At 45.8% G+C, this 24,469-nt stretch overlaps 1 protein-coding gene across 2 annotated transcripts in view; it reads left to right on the top strand.

Annotated features, from left to right (window-relative positions):
* The window catches only part of LOC118006359 (alanine--glyoxylate aminotransferase 2, mitochondrial), a 35,917-nt gene extending 24,264 nt beyond the window's left edge, over positions 1-11,653 (top strand). The window contains exons 11-14 of one of the 2 annotated variants that reach the window (XM_034998980.1): positions 1,008-1,099; positions 2,631-2,780; positions 7,146-7,244; positions 11,214-11,653. In XM_034998980.1, the coding sequence (XP_034854871.1) occupies positions 1,008-1,099; positions 2,631-2,780; positions 7,146-7,244; positions 11,214-11,321 (449 nt within the window). In that variant the 3' untranslated portion in view covers positions 11,322-11,653. The remainder of the gene's footprint in view (positions 1-1,007; positions 1,100-2,630; positions 2,781-7,145; positions 7,245-11,213) is intronic. The other variant, XM_034998981.1, reaches the window with a different exon arrangement.
* The last annotated feature ends 12,816 nt before the right edge of the window (positions 11,654-24,469 follow it).

Here is a 24,469-nt window from a genome sequence, read left to right as displayed (position 1 = left end):
CAATGAACCAAATATATGCTCACCCTGAAACAATCCAGAAATTATATTACTAAATCCTTGATGTGATCTTTTTTTTTTTAAAGATTTTTATTTATTTTTTGACAGAGAGAGAGAGCGAGAGGGGGAACACAAGCAGGGGGAGTCGGAGAGGGATAAGCAGGCTTCCCTGCCGAGCAAGGAACCCGATGTGGGGCTTGATCCCAGGACCCTGGGATCATGACCTGAGCCGAAGGCAGATGCTAAACGGCTGAGCCACCCAGGCGCCACTGATGTGATCTTTCTTAAAAAAAAAAATATTTCCTTCTTAGTCCCAAGGGTATAATACAGAAAAAAAGGTAAACTAATGGAGGTCCCATGTAAAATCCCATAAATCCAATGTGAAGGTACTTTTCAATTCACACAACACATTAAAGAGTTTGTTATCACACTTCTCATTGAGTGAATAAGCAATTTTTCCTTAGCCACTGCATGAGTGGATCAGTCAGCTAGGGCTACCATATCAAGACACCACATGCTGGGTGGCTTAAACGGCAGATATTTATTTTCTCATGGTTCTGGAAGCTGGAAGTCCAAGATCAAGGTGCCAGCAAAGTTGGTTTCTGGTGAGATCTCTCTTGCAGATGGCCAACTTCTTGCTGCATCCTTCCATGTCCTTTTCCTCAGAGAGAGAGCTCTGGTGTTTCTTTTTCTTCTAAAAAGACACCAGTCTTATAAAGGCCCTACCCTTGTGGCTTCATTTAACCTTAATTACTTCCCTAAAGACCCCATCTCCAAATACATTCACACTGGGAGTAGGGCTTCAACATCTAAAGAGGGGTCAGCAAGGCAGGGAGACACATAATTCCATCCATAACATCCACTCTCTGGTGAATGAAGAATGAATTGGATACGATGCCATGAAATACATTACTAATACAACACAAAAGTCAATACAATTCAAATGGTGTGATGGGAGATTATAGATAGGAATGTCTCACTCTCTAACCACCTTTTATTTTCTTCCCTAGAGATTGCCAAGTCTCTGGCTAAACGCATTTTTCACTTCAACACCTTTGGAGGGAACCCCATGGTCTGTGCCATTGGGTCAGCGGTGCTCGAGGTACGTTCCAGCAGCCAGGTTAACATCCCTCAGTTCACCAAATGGCTACTTCAAAACCACATGTGCATTATCCAACCTCTATCACTCACATTATTAAAGTGAAGAGGTAATTACCAGTGCATGAATTTAAGTTAGATTTCCCGTTATTATTCTGCCCCTTCACCCCTTTTTAAAGATCTAGTTTGGGCGTTTGAAGCATTAGACACAAAATAATTTATAAGAAACCTCATATGCATGGGAAATAGAAGAAAATGTCGCTAGCTGGGAGCACTGAAATGTCTTTTTTATTTGAGTGGTATGTGATGGAGAGTCACCAACTGCTACCCTTGAATTTGGGTTAATTTTGGCCTGTCCTTTATATTCATTCTTCCTTCCTTTTGTTGTACAGTCATAAAGAGAAACTGAGTTCAGTGAGACCAATAAGGTAATTCAGCTGTTGTTCAGCCTCAGACCCCGAATTTCCCTGGTGCCCCCTCTGTTAAATGCCCTTGCTAATGTGCATGAGAGCATTTGCTTAAGTAAGTGCAGGGTATTACTGGAAGAATGCCCAAGACACGACTCACCGCGGTTGTTTGTGGGGAGGGAAACTTGGCAGCTTGGGGGACAGGGGTCAGCAAGGATCATTCTACTGCATACACGTTTATACATTCTGATTTTTGAATGAGGCACATGATTCACCTATTCAAAAAATTTTGAGCATTTTTAAATAAAAATAAGTGAGTAAAAGCTTCCCTTGCTGATTAAAAAGTATCTTCAAGTATGATAAAATCACAAAATGAAAAGCGAGGGTAGGAATGTGTCATTTACTTCATTTTATAGACATGGCCAGCTTTTTTTTAAGTGTTGTGTCACCTCTACCAGGTAGAGAGGATTTAGGTGAACAAACAGGTCTTAAGTCATGAAGTCATGCAATTATTATCAGCTAAATATAAATGTAGCATATTGTATGTAGTAGACAAAAATCACAGGTCTCTGCCATGAGTGGAAGTAGGTGAAAATTTTTTTGTATCTTCAGGGCCCTGGCTCTGGGCCCACACAGGGCTTCACTCAGCTTGCGAGGCCACGGCCTTGTGGTGGAACACTTGGGCAATGACAATCTGTGTCTGGCTGTTCCGCATAGGTCAGTAAGTTCCCAGTAGGGTGAGGATCAGTGACAGGTCTTCCCCCAGAACATTTGTCTTCTTCACCCCAGTATCCTCCTCTCAGCCAAGCCTGGCAATAATGATCCTCAAGATTATGGCATCTGTGTTACAGACTGCATTGAGACATGTCTTTTATTCTTTCCTAAATTTTTAATCACCCCTGAAGATGAGGAGGGTTTGGGGAAAGTATCCCCTATACCAAGCCTCTTTTTTCTCCTTACAGCAAAGCTTTTTGTAGTACAGGGCATGGTCACATTAGACTTTGGGTTCCAAGTGTCTGGTCAAGTTTCTGTAAAGAAGGTCATACACATTTACCTCTCTGTGTTTCTCAGTCAATATTAGAACTTTTCTTTTTTAATGCAAGACCATTTGGGACTTTCTCTAAACAGGTGATTAAAGAAGAAAAGCTACAGGAAAACAGTCAAGAAGTTGGCACCTACATGCTACAGAAGTTTGCTGAGCTGCGGGATGAGTTTGAGATTGTCGGAGATGTCCGAGGCAAAGGCCTCATGATAGGAATAGAAATGGTGAAGGATAAGGTATGTTCTGATCTGCTGCGCTCTCTGTGACTTCTTGGGGTCGGGAAGAATTAAAGGAGGAAGCATGAGCTACAAGATCACTTCATTCATTCTCAGGGAGAGAGCACACCAAGCTCAGCCAAGATAAACAGGGAGTGAGTGCCAAACACTAGCAGGTCATCAAGAGTTCTAGAGGAGTGAGGGAGGGCATTTGGAACAGGGAGATGATATTTTTCCTGCCACTCAAGGCAAAGAACATTGGTGATGACTGAATATTTAGAATTGGACATATGGGGAAGGAAGGAAGTTATTTGGAGAGCAGCAGGTGGCCCAGAGAGCTCGTGAAAGTAAGGGAGAAGACCAGGAGAGAGTTGGGATGATGGTTTGGGGTGAGGACATTAAGGATCTATAGGATTTTGAATTTGTGAATATTTTCCATCTCCCAAGTAACCAGGCAGGGTGTGATTTTCTGATAACATTTCCCACTGTGGCCTCAAACTCAATATGACAACAATTAAACTTGGCATTTTCCCCCAAACTAGTTATCCCTCCCAGTTCACTGTTTCTGTTTCTCACCCTCCACGGTTCTCCCAATTACCCAGCCTGTGACTCCTTCTCTCCCTTGTTTCTAGTGCCAAATCCTGTTGATCCTTTCTTTGCTACATCTCTCAAATCCTTCCCTGTGTCTCCATGGCTGCCCCTGCAGCCCATGACCCTCTCCTCCATAAAAGCAAAGCCTAGACCCGCTGAGAGGAGCAACAGGGGGAGAATCTTGGCCCCAAGGTGAAGAGTCAGACTAACCCCTTCACCCTAACTCTTGTCCAACTTTCTCTTAAGTGGTTTCTTGCTATTTGATCTTAACACAGCATCCCAGTTTAGGAGGGTTGATGTTCAATTATTTTAGGACTCAGACCAGACCATGGATGTAAGACTCTTCCGTTAATGCCACACAGCAGAGTCCATACAAAGCTGGAATGTTTAAACAAGATTTTAAAGCTAAGGGAAGACAACAGCAAAATAAGAGTAAGATGAAACTAGGCCCTCTGGCTCACAAGCCACAAATACTTATCTTCAGCTTGTGGCCCAATCAAGGGTGTTTTAAGGCTCAGAAGAGTCCATCCTAGTCCCCAACCCAGGAGTTCCCCCAAAGATATCTACGCTTCAAAGTCCAGACTCCACAGAGGAAAACCCAATGAGAGAGGAGCGGTTCTTCTCTTTCCCACTGTTCCAAACCCAGCTTCTGCATGCTTAGAGACACATGAACAAATTGTTCATCAGGACTTCATCTGTGATGATTAAACATCAGCATCCTCCCACATGGCCACTGATACAGTACAAGCTAAATTATAGTACATCCATCCCACAATGGCATATTTATATGTTTGACAGGAAAGGTGTGCAAACTGTGTGATGGAAAAAATAAAACAGGCTATCAAATTGTATCTATCAAATGAGTTCTGCCATTTGGTAGTGTTAAACATGGGCTCTGAAGGCAGACCACCCAGCTTTACATCCCAGCTCACCGATTCTTTAGTTCCATTCAAAGTCCACTCAATGCCATTCATTTCCCTACATCCAATGCCACTCAAACTTTTCTCCAACCATGGACCACAGGACTCTCCTGTCTGTATCTACCTGTGGAAATCCTAGCCCTTATCTAGATCCAACTCACACCCTAAAGCTTGTTTGTTTCTCCCCCATACAGGGGCTCCAGGCCTCAGAGAATCCCTCTAGCACCCACTCCCTAAAAAACTCCTTTGAACAGATCTTTCAAAACCATGTATTTGTTGATTCGGTTTTCATGCAGAAGTATCTTACTTTCCTAAATAAGTTATACAGTTTTGAGGCCAGGAATCATGCAGATGGTAAGTACTTTAGAAGTGTGTGTTGACTGAGTTCAGGTCCCTGCAACAATTCAGACCATGTTCACATAATTACAACAGCTCAGAACTTGGGTATAACACTGTCCACCATAACCCAGAATTGAAACTCCCATTTGCTGTTGGTGAGGACATATATTGGTACAGTCCTTTAGACAGCAATTTGCCTATATCTATCAACATCTTAAATGTATGCATCTTGACCTAGCAATTCAACTTCTAGAAATATGTCTGAAACAAATACTCATAGAAGTTTGAAAGTTATAGATGAGCAGGGATATTTGTGGCATTGTTTATAATCATAAAAAAAATTGGAAACAACATAAATGTCCAACAATAAATGATCAAACAAATTACCAATAAACTCTGAAATATCAGGTAACCTTTAAGAAGATGAAGTCCCAATACAATGACATGGAAAGATGTCAAAGATATATTGTAAATTGTTAAAAGCAAATTGGAAAACCTTATAAAGTATGACTCATTTTTCTAAATATGCATATAGATGTATTTGCACACATAGAAAAAGTGTCTGGTTCACATGAAATTATCAACAGGAGGTGAACCTAGGAGTAAGATTGGGGGAGAGGAAACTTTCCATTTTACTTTATGCACCTCCATTTCAGTTTAAGGCTTTTTTCTCAATAAACATGGATTACTTTTATTTAAATGCAGATTTATGGGAGGTGGGGGCCAAAAAAAAGGTAAACCTGAAGAGACATTACACACCCACCAAGAGGTCGGTTAGAAACATGCCCACTCGATTATCAAGCAGCTGGGACACAGGCTTGAGCACAGGGCCTGGGCAGCGGTCCGGGGGCTGTGCCTCAGAGTTTTCAGCCCTGCTTTTCTCTGTGGAATGCATATAAGATGTTCAATTAGTCACAGCATTTGAGGCCAGGGGATGATAAAATGGGCAAGGGAACAGGAACGGTGCTGGCCCAGTCCAGAGTGAGGCCAAACTCCACCTGTTCAGACCCTAACTGCCCAGCAAGGCCCCACCAACTCAACTTCCCCCAGGAAAACCTTTCCAGAGGGTGCTGAGTGCCCTCTGACGCCTCACTTTTCCCACCCCATATTTGACCACTTGACAGCTCTCACAGGTTACCTCAATTATTTTGTCATGTATTAGTCTACTTGATGAGAACGTCAGAGGCAAGCAGGAATGCACGATGACATTTTAGGATCAGTGAGAAGATCCTGGTCTAGTCCCCCATCCCAAGTCCTCGTTATCTAACAGTGTGAAAGTCTGAATATTATTTTCCTTATCTCGAAGCTTTAAGACAGACAAAAATGTGAGCATCCCTGGGAGGTCCAGTCTTACTCTGTGCTGGAACACTGAGACTTCAGCGGGAATGAAGGGTTGGGTGGGTGGGGGCGGGGGATGGATACTGAAGCCTAGAGGGAGGGTGGGTAGGAAGCCCCGAGAAGAACAAAGCTGGGACCCCTGGAGGGAGTCTTCCTGTGCCTCACAAGGATGGCAGGGGCCGGCCCAGGAGCCAGGATCATGCCTTATGCATGTGAAACCAGAGAGCCAGACCCATGCTGATGCTCACCGCAGCTGTGCCACAGAAGAGAGATGGCGCTCAAGACAGGATCACAGCAATAACTCCCACGCGGGTACCTGCCAGGCATCTTACCAATCCAGATGCCCCAGGCTGCCCCAGGTCTTCTCATTCCATAGGCCAAGCCTGAGCCCCAAATGTCTGTAGTTTGGAAATGCCTCCAGGTCATGCAGACACACAGTCAGACTTGAAATGACTAAGTCAGAGGGAGGTGTCTGTACTCAGGCTCGGAAGACAGGAGACACACAGAAGGGGCGCCGGCCCCCAGCCCAGTGCCACCAAAGGGGTAGGGGTGTGTCTGGACCCCCCAGGGAGAGACCAAACTCAGATGCCTGGTAACCTGAAACAGCCTCAGCCTCCCCCACCCCCCCAAGTGCTTACCTTTCCTAACCCTGGAGGATTAAGTCTTGGGGGAGAAAGAGCAAATTCCACAAGCCAGGGAGATGAGGACAGTAGGCCCCACCCCAGCTGCCCGGGCCCTGCTGTGGCCCAGGGAAAGCCTGGATCTTTGTAACTTTGGAGGCATTTCCTGGACTTTGAAATGAGCCCTTTACAGGAGCAAAACAAAGTGAACAGTTGAGAATTACCACATCAATAAAGCCGACTCCAAATTTGGCTAGGAAAGAACCAAATTCCCAGGATAGCCATTAGCAGAGTCAAGATTCACTGGCTACCTGCATTCAACTTCATTTTTTCTTCAGGAATCTGGGATGAATTGGGATAAAAACAAATACTTTTAATAACACCACCCCCAAAAAAATTCCATCCAGCAATTAACAGATGTATTTTTCTAATAGCTGTATTCAGTTACAGCGAGGAGAGAGAGATTGAGAGGGAGAGAAGAGCATTGATGGCTCGAGTTGCTTTTTTTCCCTCTCTTGGAAATAACGTCCTTAACAATTCAAACCCAAATAGAAAATATATTTTAAATGTATTTGCAGGTGAGCAGCCAGCCCCTTCCCCAGGAAGAAGTCAATGAAATCCATGAGGACTGCAAACGCATGGGGCTTCTAATTGGCAAAGGCGGTATTTTTGCTCAGGTAAGAGAAAGGCCGGTCGTTCCCTATCCCTTTAGGTAGGCGTCTCCCTGACGTCCCAGAGCTGGTCTCTTTTCTTCCTGACCCAGCCCCACTTCCTCTAGGCATAATGCTCAGGTCTTTTCATGAAAAAGGTGCCGTGAGGCCTGAAGACCACCAGGGGGAGCTGTGTGCAAATGGTTTCGTTACCGCCGCTCTAAGAGGACCGTCTACCTAGGCTTAACAAGAGATGTGCACACCTACCAGAGGATTTACGGTACAGGTCACAGTAGAGTCATCACAACCATGCAATGACTAATTTCTCTCATGTATGAATTCGTTCTAACCCCGTGAAAGCAATTCTAGTCGGGAGGAACCTAACAGTGCTGGCAGGCCCAGGGGACCCTGCAGGAGAGGTGGGCCGCCCTGGCTGGGTCCCTAATGAGAACTCAGAATCAGCCACTCCCAGGGCCCTTCACCCATGCAGAGTCCGGCTCTGCCGACTCCTTTCTGGAAAAGCCAGGAATAGTCCCAGGCAGGGGTGGTCCTGGTGCGGCCCTGCCTCTGGGCCCGTGCTGCAGCTGCTAGGAAAGCCTTCTCCCTGATCTCTCACACCAGCAGGACCCTCACCCTGAAGTGGCTCCAGGGCAGACATGGAAGATTGAGTGTAGCTTCTGCTCCTCCCCTAATTTGTCCTTGTCCTTTGTCATGTTCGTCCTTCTCCCCGGTTTCCCTGCTCCATTCCTGCCCTGCATTCTCGTTGAGTGAACACTCTGGCCTCCTACTTCTCAGAGAACATAGGAGCTCTTAAATAAGATCTCTATGTAAACTCATCTGCCCCCACATCCGTTTCTTACTTCCTCTCCTGAAGATTCACTTCAGGAAGTGTCTCTCCTATTCAGATTTAGATCGTGGACCTGTGCCCTTGACTCTTGACACTCTCCAGCTTTGTTCAAGGGGACATCACTTGTTCCCTTGTATCTGTAACTTCTCCTCAACTTCCCCTCACCCTGTTAAGAAATAGGCTTCCAGCTCTCCCAGCCCAAATCAAACCACCTCAAACCAGAATGAGCACTTTGGCTGGGACATTCTCTCTGAGTTTTTTCTAGTCCCAGTCACAGGTATTTTTCTGTACAAATTAATGATTAAAAATCCTGTAACTTATAAAAACATGAAACAGTTGTTTACATGCTTAGTTATTTCTTAGTTATTTGGAAAACATGTAAGTGCTAAGCAGCTGTTGCTATGCTAGAACTAACGTTACAATGATAACTAAGATCCAGTCCCTCCCTTCCCGGAGCTGGCAGGAAAGACAGGCATATAGCAAATTAGGGGCGCCTGGGTGGCTCAGTCGTTAAGCGTCTGCCTTCGGCTCAGGTCATAATCCCAGGTCCTGGGATCAAGCCCCGCATCGGGCTCCCTGCTCGGCCGGAAGCCTGCTTCTCCCTCTCCCACTCCCCCTGCTTGTGTTCCCTCTCTCACTGTCTCTCTCTGTCAAATAAATAAATAAAATCGTTAAAAAAAAAAAAAAACCAGCAAATTAGAATACAATGTAGCAAGCTCGTCTACAGCTATAAAAAGGGGTATCACAGGAGGAAAGAGAAGGGACTCCTAGCCCAGACTTCCTAGCTAGGCTGAGCCTTACACAGTGAGATAAACACTCAGCGTGTGCAGAGACCTGGCCGACTGCAAAGAGCTACAAGCTCAGCTGTGTGGCTGAAGCATAAGGCTTGAGGCGCTGAGTGGTAATAATACAAACCCTTAATGCTTGTCAGGCACTGTTCTAAACATTTTGCATTGACTCATTTAATGCTCTCAACAAGCCTATGAAATAGATACTATGATTGTTCTAATTTTACAGATGAAGCAGAAGAGGCACAGAGAGGTTAAGTAAGTTACCCAAGTCGCACAGCTAGTAAGTGGCAGAACCAGGACCCAAGCTCAGGCAGTCTGATTTCTGAGTCTGCCCTCTGGGGAGAATAAGCCTGAGGGGCCAAGACTGGGGGCAGTGAACGGGAGGGGGGTGGCCCGTGGTGCCGTTTGAACTGTCTCCGCAGTAGCGCGATTAAGGGCACATTCAGGGCACGATTCCAGAGGGGTGAAGTGCGCAGACTGGGATGCGAAGCACGAGGCAGAGTCGGGGATCAAGCCTCCTGTCTAACTTGGTTGAGACATGGCAAGGACGAGCGCCGCTGTGAACAGGCGCCGTCTGAGGGGGTTATGGACATCTGTTCCTGCAGACAAGTCGGTAGCTCAGAGGAGAGAACCGGGGCCAAGTCACGATTTTTGGAGTCGTCAGCCTCCCAGCGGTGAGAGGGGGACGTCTCCGGGGAAGGAGTCGCCATGGGAAACGCGCAGAGCCGGCCACACACCTGCGCCGCACCCGCCTTTACCCGGGGAGGCAAGGCGCCCAGACAGAGGACAGACAAGGGCCCAGAGGCGCGGGGAGTTAGCAAGCCCCGGAGGCTCGAGGGGGCGAAGCTCAAGGGGAGGGAGGGACCCAGGCGCCCCAGGCGGCGTCCCAGCCGGACGGTGAGGGCTGAAAAATGCCCCCCACCGGGCTCCCCACCCAGCAGCTCCCGGGGCGGCTGAGGCCAGAGAGGCGCCCGAAGGCTGCTGGAGGCCGAGGCCCCCCGGGCTGCGGTGGGTCGGGGTGTGAAGAGACCAGCGTGGGCAGAGGGAACAGTAAAGGCCAACAAGCACCAACCCCCCTTTTGAGTCCGTTTGGGTAATAGGAGACAATCGCGTTTGTACAGTGGCTGGAAGGGGGGCGGGGGGGGCGTGGGGGGCGTGGGGCCGACAGCTCTTTATCTGGCGTGGTTTGGATTTAGGTTGGCAGAGGTGTAAGTCGGCTTGTTCGCGGGTTGGGGGGGTGGTCCGAGAAGCTGGGGACGCCCGAGAGGAGGGGATGCTTCCCGGAGGGAACGGGGTGGGGGGGCGCGGCCCCAGGGCCCAGGGCTCACTTCCATAGGGTAGACGCCTGGTCCTCCTCACCTTCAGGCGGGGATGTAAGACTGGAGGTGGGAGCACACGAGTTTCTAGAAAGATCTTGCCTGACAGCTTCTGAGCCGCAGGGGGAAGGTCGTCTGTGGCACGGAGGGAGAGGCGTGGGAGCTGGGGGAGCAAGCTGAGAGGGAGGGTAAAGTTTCCAACCGGGTGGACGAGGACAAGAGAACTTAGGACCCGCAGGAGTTGGAGCGGCTGAAACAGTAGTGGTGCCCGTCTGTCCGTCTGCCCGGCGGCGGGACGTTCTCGGACCCTGCCCGCAGGCCACGGTGGGGTGGGCGGTGCGCTTCAGCCCCGCGCGGCCCCCGCAGGCGCCTGCTGCGTGCAGGCGGCGGCGGCGGCGGCGGCGGGTGCGGGGCGCGCGAACTGAGGGCCCGCTGGGAAAGTCGTGCACCCTGGCAACCGGACGCGGCTGGCCGGGCGGGAGTGGGAGGAAGACGCGGAGCGGGGCGGCAGTCCGGAAGCCCATGGGGGATTGAGGAGACTGAAGTGTTAGTGAAAAGGGCAGATGTAGTGGGAATCCGAAATTAGATTGTTCCTGATGAAGAAGAGGCTCTTGGCGCTGGCCTTGAGGGGGTAGGGAGGGGAGGGTGGATGCAGAGGAGCAGAGATGAAGGTTCTGGGAGTCTTGGCAATCAGGAAGCTAGTTTGTAGGGTTGTAAACCCGGACATGGAGGCCACCCTCGGTACCCGCAGAAATTAGGTGTAGATAGGTGCCCGAGACCTCAGTGAAGGTGGTGGAAGGACCAGGAGGTGAGCAGATGGCAAAAAAAGGAAGAGGTGCAGAGCCAGATGGTACCAGAATTGTTAGGAGACTAGAAGGTGAATGGCCTGGGTACAGCATTGGGGAGGAAGGAGACCAACCCAGGAGGGAAATAGAAGACATGTCATAAAAATAAGGTTTAAGAGTCTTAGCTTAGTGCATTTTCTCAAAGTTATATTTGATTCTATGATGATCTGTTGCTCTATTTTCCTTTGTCTCCTCAGACATTCCGCATCACGCCCTCAATGTGCATCACTAAACCAGATGTTCATTTTGCAGTGGAAGTATTTCGGTCTGCCTTAATCCAACACATGGAGAGAAGAGCTAAATAAATTTTTAAAAAATAAAAAAACAACAAGCTTCAAGAACTTCCCCACTTATGTTCAAGGGTTAACTTGAGGAATTCAGTTAGATAATTGGTATAAGTTGTATAGGACATGGTTGACTGCCTATCAGCCAAATGTGTTACCAGAGTCCCCATTATCTTGAGAACTCCATCCTTCAGGAAAGGATCTTTAACCCTAGCTCGGAGAATAAATCCTAATTATTCTAGGTTAGTTACCGTCATTTAGTTCCCCCTGTCAGGATTGGTTTATGCATGACATGTGACCTATTTGGGGAGGACGAATCCTGAAGGAAAATATTTTGGTGGAGGTGCCTTCAGGTTTCTTTATTAAAGAAATTTCTTTAATAAAGGTTTCTTTGTTCTTCATTCTTCATCACCAGAAGACATGTCTTCTTGCACTGATCATAGGTTGTGCTCAAATCATGTCAGCCATTTTGAGGCTATGAAGACAAAGCTTCTTTGCTGGGGTTGGAAGGTAGAAGGAAGCTGAGTCCTTAGTAATGTCAATGAGCCTCTGAGTTAACCAATCCTAGATTCTTACCTTGGAGCTTCTTGTTACATGAGATAATAAATTCTGTGTATTGCACAGCCTTTTGGATTTAAGCTTATTATCTATTATTGCAGCCATAAACATCCTAAGAGATGATGCAGAAAATACCCCAGGTTGATAACTGTCCCCTTCTTTTTTAACTCCCTTAAGATATCTGTCAGAGCTTTCTACTCGATTTCCACCTTCATCACCCCACCCTGAACTAAACCCTCATTACTCCTATTACAATAGCCTCCAAGACCAGAATTTTTCAAACTTTAGTCATTAAAATGTACATTCCTAGTGTTTTTTCCCTGTATGTGTATACCACCCATCGTAGAGTTGACTTAATATTTTTCCTTAATTTAACTTGTTTTACTTAGAGGTATTTGACAGTAACCTTTCTATAATAATAATAAAAGGGAAATCAGTACTTCTTGTCATACTGGAAAGTAATCATACAAATAAAATAAACACAAAGCAATGTAATTCAGCTCTGGCAAGATGCAATTGCTTGCCGATGTTCCCAGTCTGAAGCTTGTTCAAAAGGGAGACTAGAGAGTATTTGAAGGGTGTCAAAAACTACTAGCAAACTGATACCCTCTCCTTAACACAAACAGAAGAGGGTCCACAGAATTGAAAGGGAAACGACCTTCTCAGCATGCAGTTAGATGTTTATTTGAGCTGTGTCCTGTCCGATGCCGTGTTCTCGTGGCCTACCCCCTGGGTGTCTGTTCCACTAACACATCCTTCACCTCACTGCCAAATTTGTCTCCCGTGGGCATTGACTTAAACATGGCATTCCCTTGTACGAAACCTTTCAGTTGCTCCCCATTGCACCCTGGATAAGATCAATACCCCTTTAACAAGGAGCTCAATACCCTCCAGTATCCAGTTGCCAAACAGAGTGAACACTTTAGAAATGCTCTGTTTTGACAAGGGGAAAGGTCACTGAATTGAAAGCCAAGTGATCTGAATTCTAAGCTCAGTTCTTACACCACTTATTTGCTCTAGTTGACCTTGGGTAAGCCTTCTAACCAATTTTTAAACCTCATTTTGTTCCCAGTCTTACCGATACTTGCCCTTCCCACCTCCTGAGCTGTGTTGGGAGTCAAGTAAGCTAATGAATGTAAAAGCACTTTGAACTATGCAGATAGAAATTCTTCCCTTTAAGCTGCATTTCTCTTCTTCCTTTACTAGAAAACTTCCCAAGAGCAGTTTTTGTGCTTCAGTGATCCTTCCTTGCCTCCTGTCCATGTCTCAACAACTAGGATCTCACTCCTGCCTCTCATTCCTTGGAAACTGCCTTCTCAAGAGGCCATCAGTGACTCCCTTATGGCCAATACTTAATGTTTCTTTTGAATGTTCTTTCTTTTTCTTTTTCTTCTATTTATTTATTTGAGAGAGAGAGTGAACAAGCAAGGGAAGCAGGCTCACCACTGAGCAGGAAGCCAGATTCAGGACTCCATCCCAGGACCCTGGGATCATGACCTGAGCTGAAGGCAGACTTAACCAATTAAGCCACCAGGCGCTCCTGAATGTTTTTTCTAAACAACTGCTTCTTTTTTTTTTTAATTTTTATTGTTATGTTAATTGCTCCTTTTTGAATACTATTTCCTTGGCTTCTGCAATGTGGTCCTTCTATCTCAGATGGCTCTTCTCAGTCTCTTTCCTGGCAACTCCTCAACTACAAGGTTCTGTCCTGGGCCATACCTTCTTCCATGCTATACTCTCTCCTCTAAGTAACCTCATCTACTTCGGGAATTTCACCTGTCCTAACTATGCTGATAACTTCCAAATACTCATCTTCGGTCTCACCCTTTTTTTCTGAGCTCCAACCCCAAGATTCTAGCCGTCTAGACACCTTCATTTGGATGTCACAAGGACACTTCATATTCAGCATATCTGACGGAAAACACACTGAATATCTCTCCTCCAAGGAACCCCTTCTGGATTAATGGTAACTTTTTGTCTCGGGCACACACCTTAGGGCATTATTTTCCTCCGTTATATTTTTGCCTTTCATATGACTAATCTCATGAATACGTTCTCCAGCATAGTTTTTCTTAACCAATCCTAGATTGGTTATATGCCCATTTATTACCAAAACTGCCTTAATTTGGGCCATTATTCTCACTTCTAAACTATTTAAACTACCTCCTAACTGGTATTCTGGACTCTTTCCTAATCCATTCTCTGCACTGATACCAGAGCCACCTACTTAAACAATAAATATGATCACATCTCTCATCGCCTGAAGCCTTTGAGGGTTCCCTATTGTCCATGGAAGAAGTCTAAACTCCCAACTATTATGACATTCAAGAGCCTTCACAATTTGCTCCCAAACCACCTTTTTGAGCTTTACTCTTGCTGTTCTTTCCATGCCATGCACATCGGTTCTTTGATCCTATAGTTCACTCTACCTGGAACGTTCTTCCTCTCCTCTTTGTCCGTGGAAATCATGGTGTTAGGAGGATTGGAAAAAGAAGCCAAGACTCACTTCTTTGTTCTTCTTCAAAGCCTTCCCATTTTCAATACTCCTTTTCTTTAAAAATAAAGTAAAAGGAAAGAACATTGAAAATAAAGATTATGGTAACTATTTAGGAATTTAGCAAAACATGAAGAGGAAACAATGAAACACAAATTTAAATAAAACCAAAAGCAAAACAAAATGTTTCCCTGCTCCAGCCCAGGTCCCTGCCAATGCCAGAACATAGTCTGCTGGAAGAAATGGGCTAAAGGGTTTTAGTTGTTCATATAAATTCATAGAACATAGTCCTTGTGGCTTCCTGAGTCCTATAGGATCTTTGTGTATGCCTAACTGTGCACTGTTATTCTCCCACCTCCAGGGGTCACTCTAGAGTAAAAGCCCGGAATGGAATTCTGCAGGGTAAGGGGGTCCTGGGCCTCCTTTCCTGACTATGACAGTTGATGGCTCTATCTGAGTGCCTGTTGATTAGGAGAAACTGCTCCTCTTCCTTGAAGAGCATTTGGGGACTTAAGATGCATAAACCATCAGGGCGCCTGGGTGGCTCAGTTGGTTAAGCGACTGCCTTTGGCTCAGGTCATGATCCTGGAGTGCCTGGATCGAGTCCCGCATCGGGCTCCCTGCTCAGCAGGGAGTCTGCTTCTCCCTCTCCCACTCCCCGTTTGTGTTCCCTCTCTCGCTGTGTCTTTCTCTGTCAAATAAATAAATAAAATCTTTAAAAAAAAAAAAAAAGATGCATAAACCATCAGAAGCATGGAGCAGAAAGAGCAAAAATGATGGCCTTCGAGCCTGGATGGTCATTCCCTTCTCTCACGAGTTTATAAACATGATGGATTCCTGCTTCTTTCCATTTGGAGCCGTGGGCAGCAGCTTCGCACCCCCATTTCCCCCTTCCATTTTCTGCTCTACCCACGGGAGGTGGGAGGTAAGCCAGCTTACATAAGGCAAGGAGCCCACATTCTTGCCAAGCTCTTTTTTATTTCCTTTCTTGTTAAAACGGTCTAAAGTGAAGATAATGAACACTCAGCTCAAGTAAACTTTTTTCCACACAAGGAACATATTGACAGTTCATCATGTGATTAGAATATAACAGTAAAATGTCAGTAGCTGTTTAAAAATTCTTGAAATGCCAATCCACTCAGGAGGGAGTAATTAAAATTAAAAAAAAAAAAAACCCACCATCACATCAAGCTTTGGCTATGCCATTATTAACGATTATAAAGAGATGTAAAATAACACTTATAAAGAGATAATACAGCAACAAACTATGCTTTTATTTGTTTTATAAAACTCCATTTTTTATATCAGTGTAGTTTTTGACGCTCCATAATTCAGGCTAACCTCAAATGGTATCTCTAAACTATGGGAGGACTTAATTCTTCTACCTTTTAAATCCCACTTAAATCTTACCTTTCTTGTAAAGAACCACAAAAGAAGAATAGAGAAACATCACAACATTTGCCAGTTGGTCATCAGAACGCCAATGGCAGAGCGTCCTCAGCAGAGCAGGTAGAAGGCTGCTGGGCCCCGCATCAGCCGATCGCTCTGGGTTCATGAAAGCTGAAGACTCCCTTCCAACTGGGCACAAGCCGTAAAAATGGGTCATAGCTTTGCCCCATTAAAAATGGGTACAGTAGCATACAACTCCACAAAGTATCTCAACAAAAACGAAGGTCCCCCTAGTTTGGTAAGAGCGAAGACACAGAAGCAAGCGTTTCTTTACGCCAGCCCAGCGCAGGGAGTGTTTGGCAGAACTGGAAGTGTCATGCTAGCGTCCATGATGCAGAGCCGCCGCGCACAGAAATGTCGAGAACACAATCTAATTACGAACTGGGCGGGGAGGGTCCTTGCAGGCAGCAGCTCGTGAAACACGAACCTTTAATCGGTCGGAACAACACGATGCAAGGGAGTGAGCCTGCGCACTCTCTCCACTTGATTGCTCTCCGGCAAATTCCCCTCTCTGTGCAGAAGCTTCCCCTGTCCAGAGAATAATAATAGAACCTCATGGAACCTGTATGAGGATTAAATAAGAAAATACACTGGCAGCTACTCAATTAAGGTTAACTCTTCCCTTGGCGTCTCTTGCCTTCTGACTGGTCCTCACTGCCTTGGGCTAATGTTTATTCCCGTGTATACAACTCATCTCCCTAACCAGACTTGCCGCGACTGACAGGGTGAGCTCATCTTCTCCATCCTCATATGCCTGCCTAACACAGGGAACCTCACCAAAAGCAAGAACCAGCTCTTCTGGGTGCTGCGGGCCTTTTATCCCTAGATGCTACAATGTGACCAACAGCTGAAGGCAACCATGAGCCCATCTGAAATAAACAATGAGCCATCTGATACAGGCTTGTGTGTGTGTGTGTGTTCAGAAACCTATATATTTAGAAATATATACAATATCTATATTTAAACATGTGGAATATATAACTGAAACATATGGAAATAAGTATTTGGAAATGTTTGTGTAAGTGTAGAATTTCAGGTAACAAAAGTACCTAGGATTATTTTATTTGTTTGTTAGTTTGTTTTAAGATTTATTTAAGTGATCTCTACACCCAACATAGGGCTCCAGCTCAGAATCCTGAGATCAAGAGTCCTATGCTCTTCGGACTGAGCCAGCCAGGTGCCCCCGGGATTATTTTAGAAAGTAAGGAAGCCACCCTTGGATGAATTGTGAGAACACCATAGTATCCACAGGAAGAATTGAAAGGGCTCCCAGATACCCCTCCTGCCTTCTCCAAGGGGGTGTCCCAATTCTTAACACTCTCCTCAGGTCCCCCAGTTCACATCCCTGTTGTGCTCACACTGGTCTCCCCCTCCCAGGACCTGTGCTCACCCTCCTGTCTTCCTCCCGCAGCGCCGCCCTCCCCACGCCCGCAGGCTTCCCCACCCACGGCTTCCTCATCCTTCACGAGCAGGGAGCCACATTCAGGGGCACGTTGTTATTTTACAGAAACCGTTGTTCTCTCCCCCTCAATCACTCCATGTTCTCTCAGGATCTTGCTGCATAAATTGTTCATTCTCTGCTGGATTTTCCCCGTCTATGTTCTTCTTCCTTCTTCCCCTCAACCTATAAATGTGCTTCTCTCTCCCATAGAAAAAAAGTCTTTAAGCACATCTCCTCTTCCTAAAAGTGACGTTGCTGTGAAGAAATTGTGGGGTGCTGCTCCAACCTTTCCTCAGGGCCCCGCAAGCTGGCTCCTGGAAACCTGTTCTTTTAAAAGTCACCAGTAACTAGAGGCACCTGGGTGGCTCAGTTGGTTAAGTGTCCGACTCTTGGTTTCGGCTCAGGTCATGATCTCAGGGTGGCGAGATGGAGCCCCACATCAGGCTCCATGGTCAGTGCAGAGCCTGCTTGAGATTCTCCCTCTCCCTCTGCCCCCCTCCAAACCCGCGCTCGCTCTCTCATTCTCCCTCTCTCTCTCAAATAAATAAATAAATCTTTAAAAGTCACCTGTAACCCCTGTAATGGTTATTCTTATGTGGCTACTTGACTGGCCATGAGATTTTCCAGGTATCTTATTAACTCTTATTTCTGGGTGTGTCTATCAGGGTGATTCCAAAAGAGATTAGCATTTGGATAGGTGGACTGTGAAAGAAGATGGACCTCCCCAGCCTGGGTGGGCATCACGCCGTTTACCGGGGGTCTGACTAGAACAAAAAGGTGGAGGAAGATTGGATGTGCCCTGTCTCTGTCTGACCACTAGAGCTGAGAAATCAGTCTCCTCCTGCCCGGCATCCCTGGTTCTCAGGGTTTCAGACCCAGACTGGAATGTGCACCTTCAGCTCCTCTCCTGAGTTCTTGGGCCTTCAAACTACAGCTGGCTTCTCTGGGTTTTCAGCCTGCAGATGACAGACCGTGGGACTTCCCAACCTCCCTAATCATGTAATCCAATAACTTATAAGAAATCTCTTTCTAGATATAGATATATATCTATGTAGATATATATACATATAGAAAATCTACTTACATAGATACATATGTGTATCGGCCTATACAGATACATACATACATCTATATAGATAAATAGATGGCTAACTAGCTGGCTAGCTAGATCCTACTGATTCTTTTTTTTTTTTTTTTTTTTAAGATTTTACTTTTAAGTAATCTCTACACCGAATGTAAGGCTCCAACTCACAACCTCAAGATCAAGAGTTGTATGTTCTACCAACTGAGCCAGCGAGGGACCCCAATTCTATTGGTTCTGTTTCTCTGGAAAACCCTGACTAATATACCCCCTTAACTGCTAAGTTCAACAGAATGTCTTCAGCCCTCACCTTACTTGGCATCTCCGTGGCAGCTGAAACTACTGGTCACCTTCTTCTTCTAGAAATTCTCTCCCTCTACTTTTTTTTTCCTAATGGCTCCACACTCTTCCATCATCTTACCCCCTCTTGAGTCTTTTGCCTTCTTATGCACTGGTTTTTGTTTAGTTTGCTCCCAGATGCTGTTATACCACAGGGATTTTTACCTTAAGCTCTTTTTTCCCCTCTCTGTATACTTCATCTGAGTGATTGCATCCATGATCCATGATGCAAGGCTTTTTACTATCTAGCTGCTGAGGATTCCCAAACATACCTCACCTCCAGGGCAACCTCCCCATGGCTTAGAGACTCGTGCTGTCAGCAACTCCTTGAACATTTCCCCTAAGTACCTCCTGCATTCTCTTCCTCCTCCCTGGAGCACAGGTTGATCCAGCTGCCTTCTTGCTGTAAGTGCCTGGTGCCAGTAATTCCCCACCCACCCCAGCCAGTCCAAACCAAACTTCTGACTCTGGCTTGCCTCCCTGCCATCCGTTTGTGCTGCCCCCGTAACTGCTGGTCACAGCTTCCTCGCCTCCTCTAACTGCCCCAGCCCCGGCTCTCATGACTAGTTGGGAGTGTTTCAGCGATGGCCCTTGGTACACTTTGGGCCTTCTTTGTCTTGGTAATTGCCCTGTTCCCTTCCTTGTCGCATGGCCCACCCTGCCAGTCATCCTCATCCTCACCCATGCAAGAGTTTTCCAGTTATCTAACTCTTTCTCTGCTCTAGCTCAGAGCCTCAGTTTGCAGGCATCATTGATTGCCACTTGAAGCAAATTTTTAAAAAGCAAAAGGTAGGAGGAGAGAATGAAATTATGCCAGAAATAAAATATTTTTAGGATTTTTTTTCTTCCTGTGATGGTACTAGGGGTACATCAATGTAGTAAGTGAACTTTAGCAGAGGTGTCATTAAAAACCACTCTTCCAGCGAGTTCCATTCGGCACCACCACCCACCAGGACCTGGCACCGGGACTTGATCCATGCTCCTCCAGGGGTCCTGAGCCCGTTCCACCAACCTGGGTTAGAGGGCCCTCTTTATCCTTGCTAACAGCCCTGGAGTCAACTCCTAGACCCGTCCAGTAACACCCCTTCCTTCTTTTTAGCAATATTCTACCCTCCATCTTCTTTTTAGCAGGGAGCTTTTCCCCTTCCCAGGAACATTGCCTTCCCCTACATGTACACCTCTTTTTGTACTTCTTTAAGTAGAATCTTACACCCAGAATTAACTCCTCCCTTACTTGTCTAACTCATCCAGAAGGATTGTGGGGAGAGGTGGTGGGTTTGGGTACAAGGAAGCAGGATGTATTTTCACTCAATCCTTTTAGTGCAGCAAAGAAAGGGTAAAAAAAAAAAAAAAAAAAAAAAAACAGTTTAGTTTCTGTATTAAAGTTCTGAAGATTCAGATTTTGCCACTCTCGAAAATACCTTTCAGAAATGCATGCTGTCTAGATGCACAACTTTAAAAGAATATATTTGAACAAGAAGGACAAAGCTGAAGGATTCACATTTCCTGTTTTCAAAACTGATTATGAAGCTACAGTAATCAGAACAGTGTGGTACTAACATAAAGACACACTTTTAGACCAAGAGAATAAGATAGAGAGCCCAGAAATAAACTCTCTCGTAAATGGTCAATTTTTGACAAGGGTGCCAAGACCATTCAATGGAGAAAAGATAATTTCTCAACAAATGGTGCGAGGCAAACTGGATACCCATATGCAAAAGAATGAAGCTGGACCCTTTCCTTACAACATATACAAAAATTAGCCCAAAATGGATTGAAGACTTAAATATTGAGCTAAAACTTTAAAAGTCTAGAAGAAACACATAAAAAAAAATCTTCATGCCATTGGATTTGGCAATGATTTCTTGGATAAGGCAACAAAAGAAAAAATAGGTAAATTGGGCTTATTCTGAATTAAAAGTTTTGTGCAGCAAAAGCACTGAGTGAAAAGACAGCCCAAAGAATGGGGTAATATGTTTGCAAATCATATGTCTGATAAGGACTAGGAATTGAGACTGTATCAAGAACTCCTACAACTCAACAAAACAGCCCAGCTCAAAAATGGGCAAAGGACTTCTCTAGCCATTTCTTCAAAGATAATATACAAATGGCCAATAAACACATGAAAAAAATGTTCAACATCACTAGTCATTAGGGAAATGCAAAGCAAAACCACAGTGAGATACCATTTATACCTGTTAGGATGGCTATTATCCAAGCATACACACACACACACACACACACACACAGAGTAACAAGTATTGGGGAGGATATGTAGAAATTGGAAACCTTGTACATTGCTGGTGGGAATGTTTTCCATTATGGAAGCAGTGTGGTAGTGTGGTAGCTACCCCCAAAAAGTGAAACACAAAATTACCATACGATCCACTTCTGGGTATATATCCAAAAGAATTAAAAGCAGGAATTCGAACAGATATTTGTATAATTGTGTTTATAGCAGCATAATTCAGAATAGTCAAAAAGTGGAAATAACCAAGAGCTTTCTGGATGAATGGATAAACAAAATGTGGCCTATGCATAATGATGGACTAGTACTCATTCTTCAAAAGGAAGGAAATCCTGTCACATACTACCGCCTGGATGAACCTGGAAAACATGATGCTAGGTGAAATAAGGCAGCCACAAAAGGACAACTGCTGTGTGGTTCTGCTTGTATGAGGAACCCCGACCAGGCACATTCACAGAGAGATAGTAGAAGAGAAGTTAGCAAGGGTGGGGGGAGGCAGGGATGGGAAGTGATTGGTTAGCAGGTCCAGAGTTTCTGTGTGGGGTCCTGAAAAATGAATAAATGGATAGTGGTGAGGGTCATGCAACACAGAATGTGCTTAACACCACTGACCTATATACACTTGGAAATGACTGACATGGTAAATTTTACAAGTTTAAACATTTTTGCAAAGAAGATACTCACGTGTAGGGAACACTTTCTCCAGCAAGCACAGACTGCAGGATTAATATAGAGCTTTGGATTACATAAAGCAGTGCAAGGACACAGGGAATCCATTGCCTTAAAGCCAACAGGCCTCACTTCTCTGTATCTGGGTGAGAAAAAAATGTTCACTGCAGCACCGAGAACTCATGTCTTCTCTTTGCATCTGGGTTTCTCAATACCAGACCTTTGGTCTGCGGCGCCTACAACTTTCGTCTGTAAGTAGATGTAAATACCAGCAGTGGTCACCATCCACTGAGCGCCCTTACCAAAGTAGGGGACAGTCTGTTCCCTGCAGCAAGTGCTCTTATCTGTAAAACAAGCAGGTTGAACTAGATAGGTCAACTCAAAGACCCATCTCGGTGCTAGCATTTTCCTGCTCCCTGAAACTTTAAAGAAGTAGGTACATCGAGAGGACTTCAGTATAGTTTTTCCTGGAAACAGAGCTGAAGTGGATTTTTGAAGGGTCTGGGCTCAGTGACTTCGGGGCGTGGTTGTTGCAGACTCGCTCAGCCCTGAGTTCTAAGGTCTCCTGGAGAACAGGCGAGTTTCTAAGTGGCTAACAGGATGCAGATGGTGCTAACGATGTGGGAAATTGGAAAGACCTGGGAATATATGGACTATGGAAGACTCTCTTTCCTTGAAAGGTCAGAAAATGCCTCAGGCTTCCCTCGACTGCTTGAATCCGTTCTGATTATGCTGTCTCTCGGCATTCTACCAGGCAATCTGCTCTTACATCACATTGTTTTCCATCCTGTGATGAAGCTGATGGCTCGTGAGGAAAGTGTCAGGTGCAAATGATAAACGACTGAGAGATGGGAGGATTTTGCTTAATAAGATTACCGTGCGTTAAAAAAAATGACAATGAAGCTTTAGATGTTAAGGCTTCCACAGGAGTAACAAATCAACCCCTAAAATTTCAAAATAGACTATTTAAAAATGTATAATGCTATTATCAGCCCCCCGCCCCCAGCAAAGGGTGATAATGGGGAGAGGTCATTACTTCATCTTCTCAGGAGGTGAGACGGTGCTAATACTGACAATGATAAAGAATTAAACTGAATGTTAATTAAATTTTAAAGAAAATAAGACCTGGGTCTAACAGGCTGAAGTTTCCATTTGAAAATGGACTAGGGGATCGAAACAGACAACAGCCCTCACCGCCTATTTCTGCTTGCCTTGGGCAGAGTGACTTGAGGAACAGGCTCCCCGGCAGTGGTGAATGGAGTATACCCTTCCAAAAGTTCCATTGTTTTGCTCTGGAGGAAGAATATAAGTGTCAGATGGTAGAGGAATTCAGAAGAAGAAAAACTTAGACTGAGGAAATATTGGGGAAGCTTCATGGAAAAGGAGTCATTGAAACAAGATTGCTCCAAGGCAATGTTAGGGGCATCAGGGGCTCCTGCTCGGGGCCCTCTGCTTTAGAGGGGTCCCATCCTGGTCTTGCTTTGAAGTCTAGGCCATAATCCAGACACACCGTTCCCCAGAACTCCCACATCCCCTGCCCAAATAGCTCCAAGCTCATGTGCAGGGTGTCCGTGGGTCTCCCCTCCCCCCGAGGAGCTGGTTGCAGGCGTTTAGAAGGAACTTGGAAAGGGGTGCTGAGCTGTCTACAAAGCCGGACGGAGCTGAGGCTGGGAAGACAGGGGCATGAGCAGTCAGGGGTCGGGTCTCCCCATGCCACCACTCTCCGGTAGGGAATGCAAGGAATCTGAGGACTCAAAATCGGAACCTGACCTTTTGGGTCTTTATCAAGTCCTAATTAGCAGGGAAGGAGGATAAAGCATATTTAACTTAATAGTTTGTTAGCTTGATTTATAACTCTGAAACATTTTGACATCTGGTGTGTGGATCCCCATTTGTTCTCCTCCCCCCAGGTCCCAAAATTCGAGGGTGTGCCGAATTCTAAGTGCAAAAGGCACCCTTGGACTTCTGAGCCTTAGGGGGAACCCACTACATAGTATTCTTTTTCCCAACTGAGAGAAAATGGACCAAAGCAAATGAGCATCAAAATACCAGCTTTATTATTATCCATCAGTAGAAGGTGTGGCAACAGGGACTTCCTATCACTAACCCCCAAAGTGAGCCAGAGACCACCCAGTCACAGCCGCACTGCACAGCCACGCGTCTTGCCCCCCACCCCACCGACCCCCCCTGCTGGCCGCTCCCTGGGAGCAGAGACTTCGCTGTTTTGCTCCCCTCACTGCGGGCCTGCATCAGACCATTCACACTCCGCAGGCACACTGGCCAACCCAAAAAAGAAGAGGAGTCACTCCACCCACACCCAGTTCCTCTGCCAAAACCACCAGTCAAATAACCATACATTCTCTTCTAGGGCGAGGATAGGGGCAAAGAGAGGCTGGACGGGTACGCTCAGCAGGATTGGGAGATTAGCGAATCACCCCCGCAATTGCCCTGGTATAATGCTGCTTTTTGAGTCTGTCTCCTACAAAGAATAGGAGGGCTTGAGAAAAATATTAGGAAGCTGACAAATTTCAAATTTCTTAAAAAAAAAAAAATTAATCAGTTCCTTCCGAAAGCCCGCCGAAAGCCCAAAGCTGCATGTGATTTCACTTTAGAAGGGCCATGGCGATACTGATGGAGGAAATGCATTTGATCCGGAGCTGGGTGGAGAACTCCAGGCTGGTGCAAAGCTCCCCCTGGCCTGGATATTCAGGGGCTTTAAATGGCTCCACTTCTCATCACGTGTGTATGGAGAGCGAGTGAGGGTCTGCCCTCTGGGGCTGGAGAGCAGCGCAGTCTCCTTGGATGGTTTTGTGTCGTGTAAGCTCAGCCAGGCTCGGTGCTACTGAACAAGAGTCCTCCTGCAATCGCCCCCTCCGCGTGCTGCCCGTGC

This window comes from Mirounga leonina, unplaced genomic scaffold, assembly GCF_011800145.1.
Source record: "Mirounga leonina isolate KUSES-001 unplaced genomic scaffold, KU_Mleo_1.0 Mir_96, whole genome shotgun sequence".
In the NCBI taxonomy this organism is placed as follows: Eukaryota; Metazoa; Chordata; class Mammalia; order Carnivora; family Phocidae; genus Mirounga; species Mirounga leonina.
This window is presented reverse-complemented; position numbering and strand designations above follow the sequence as displayed.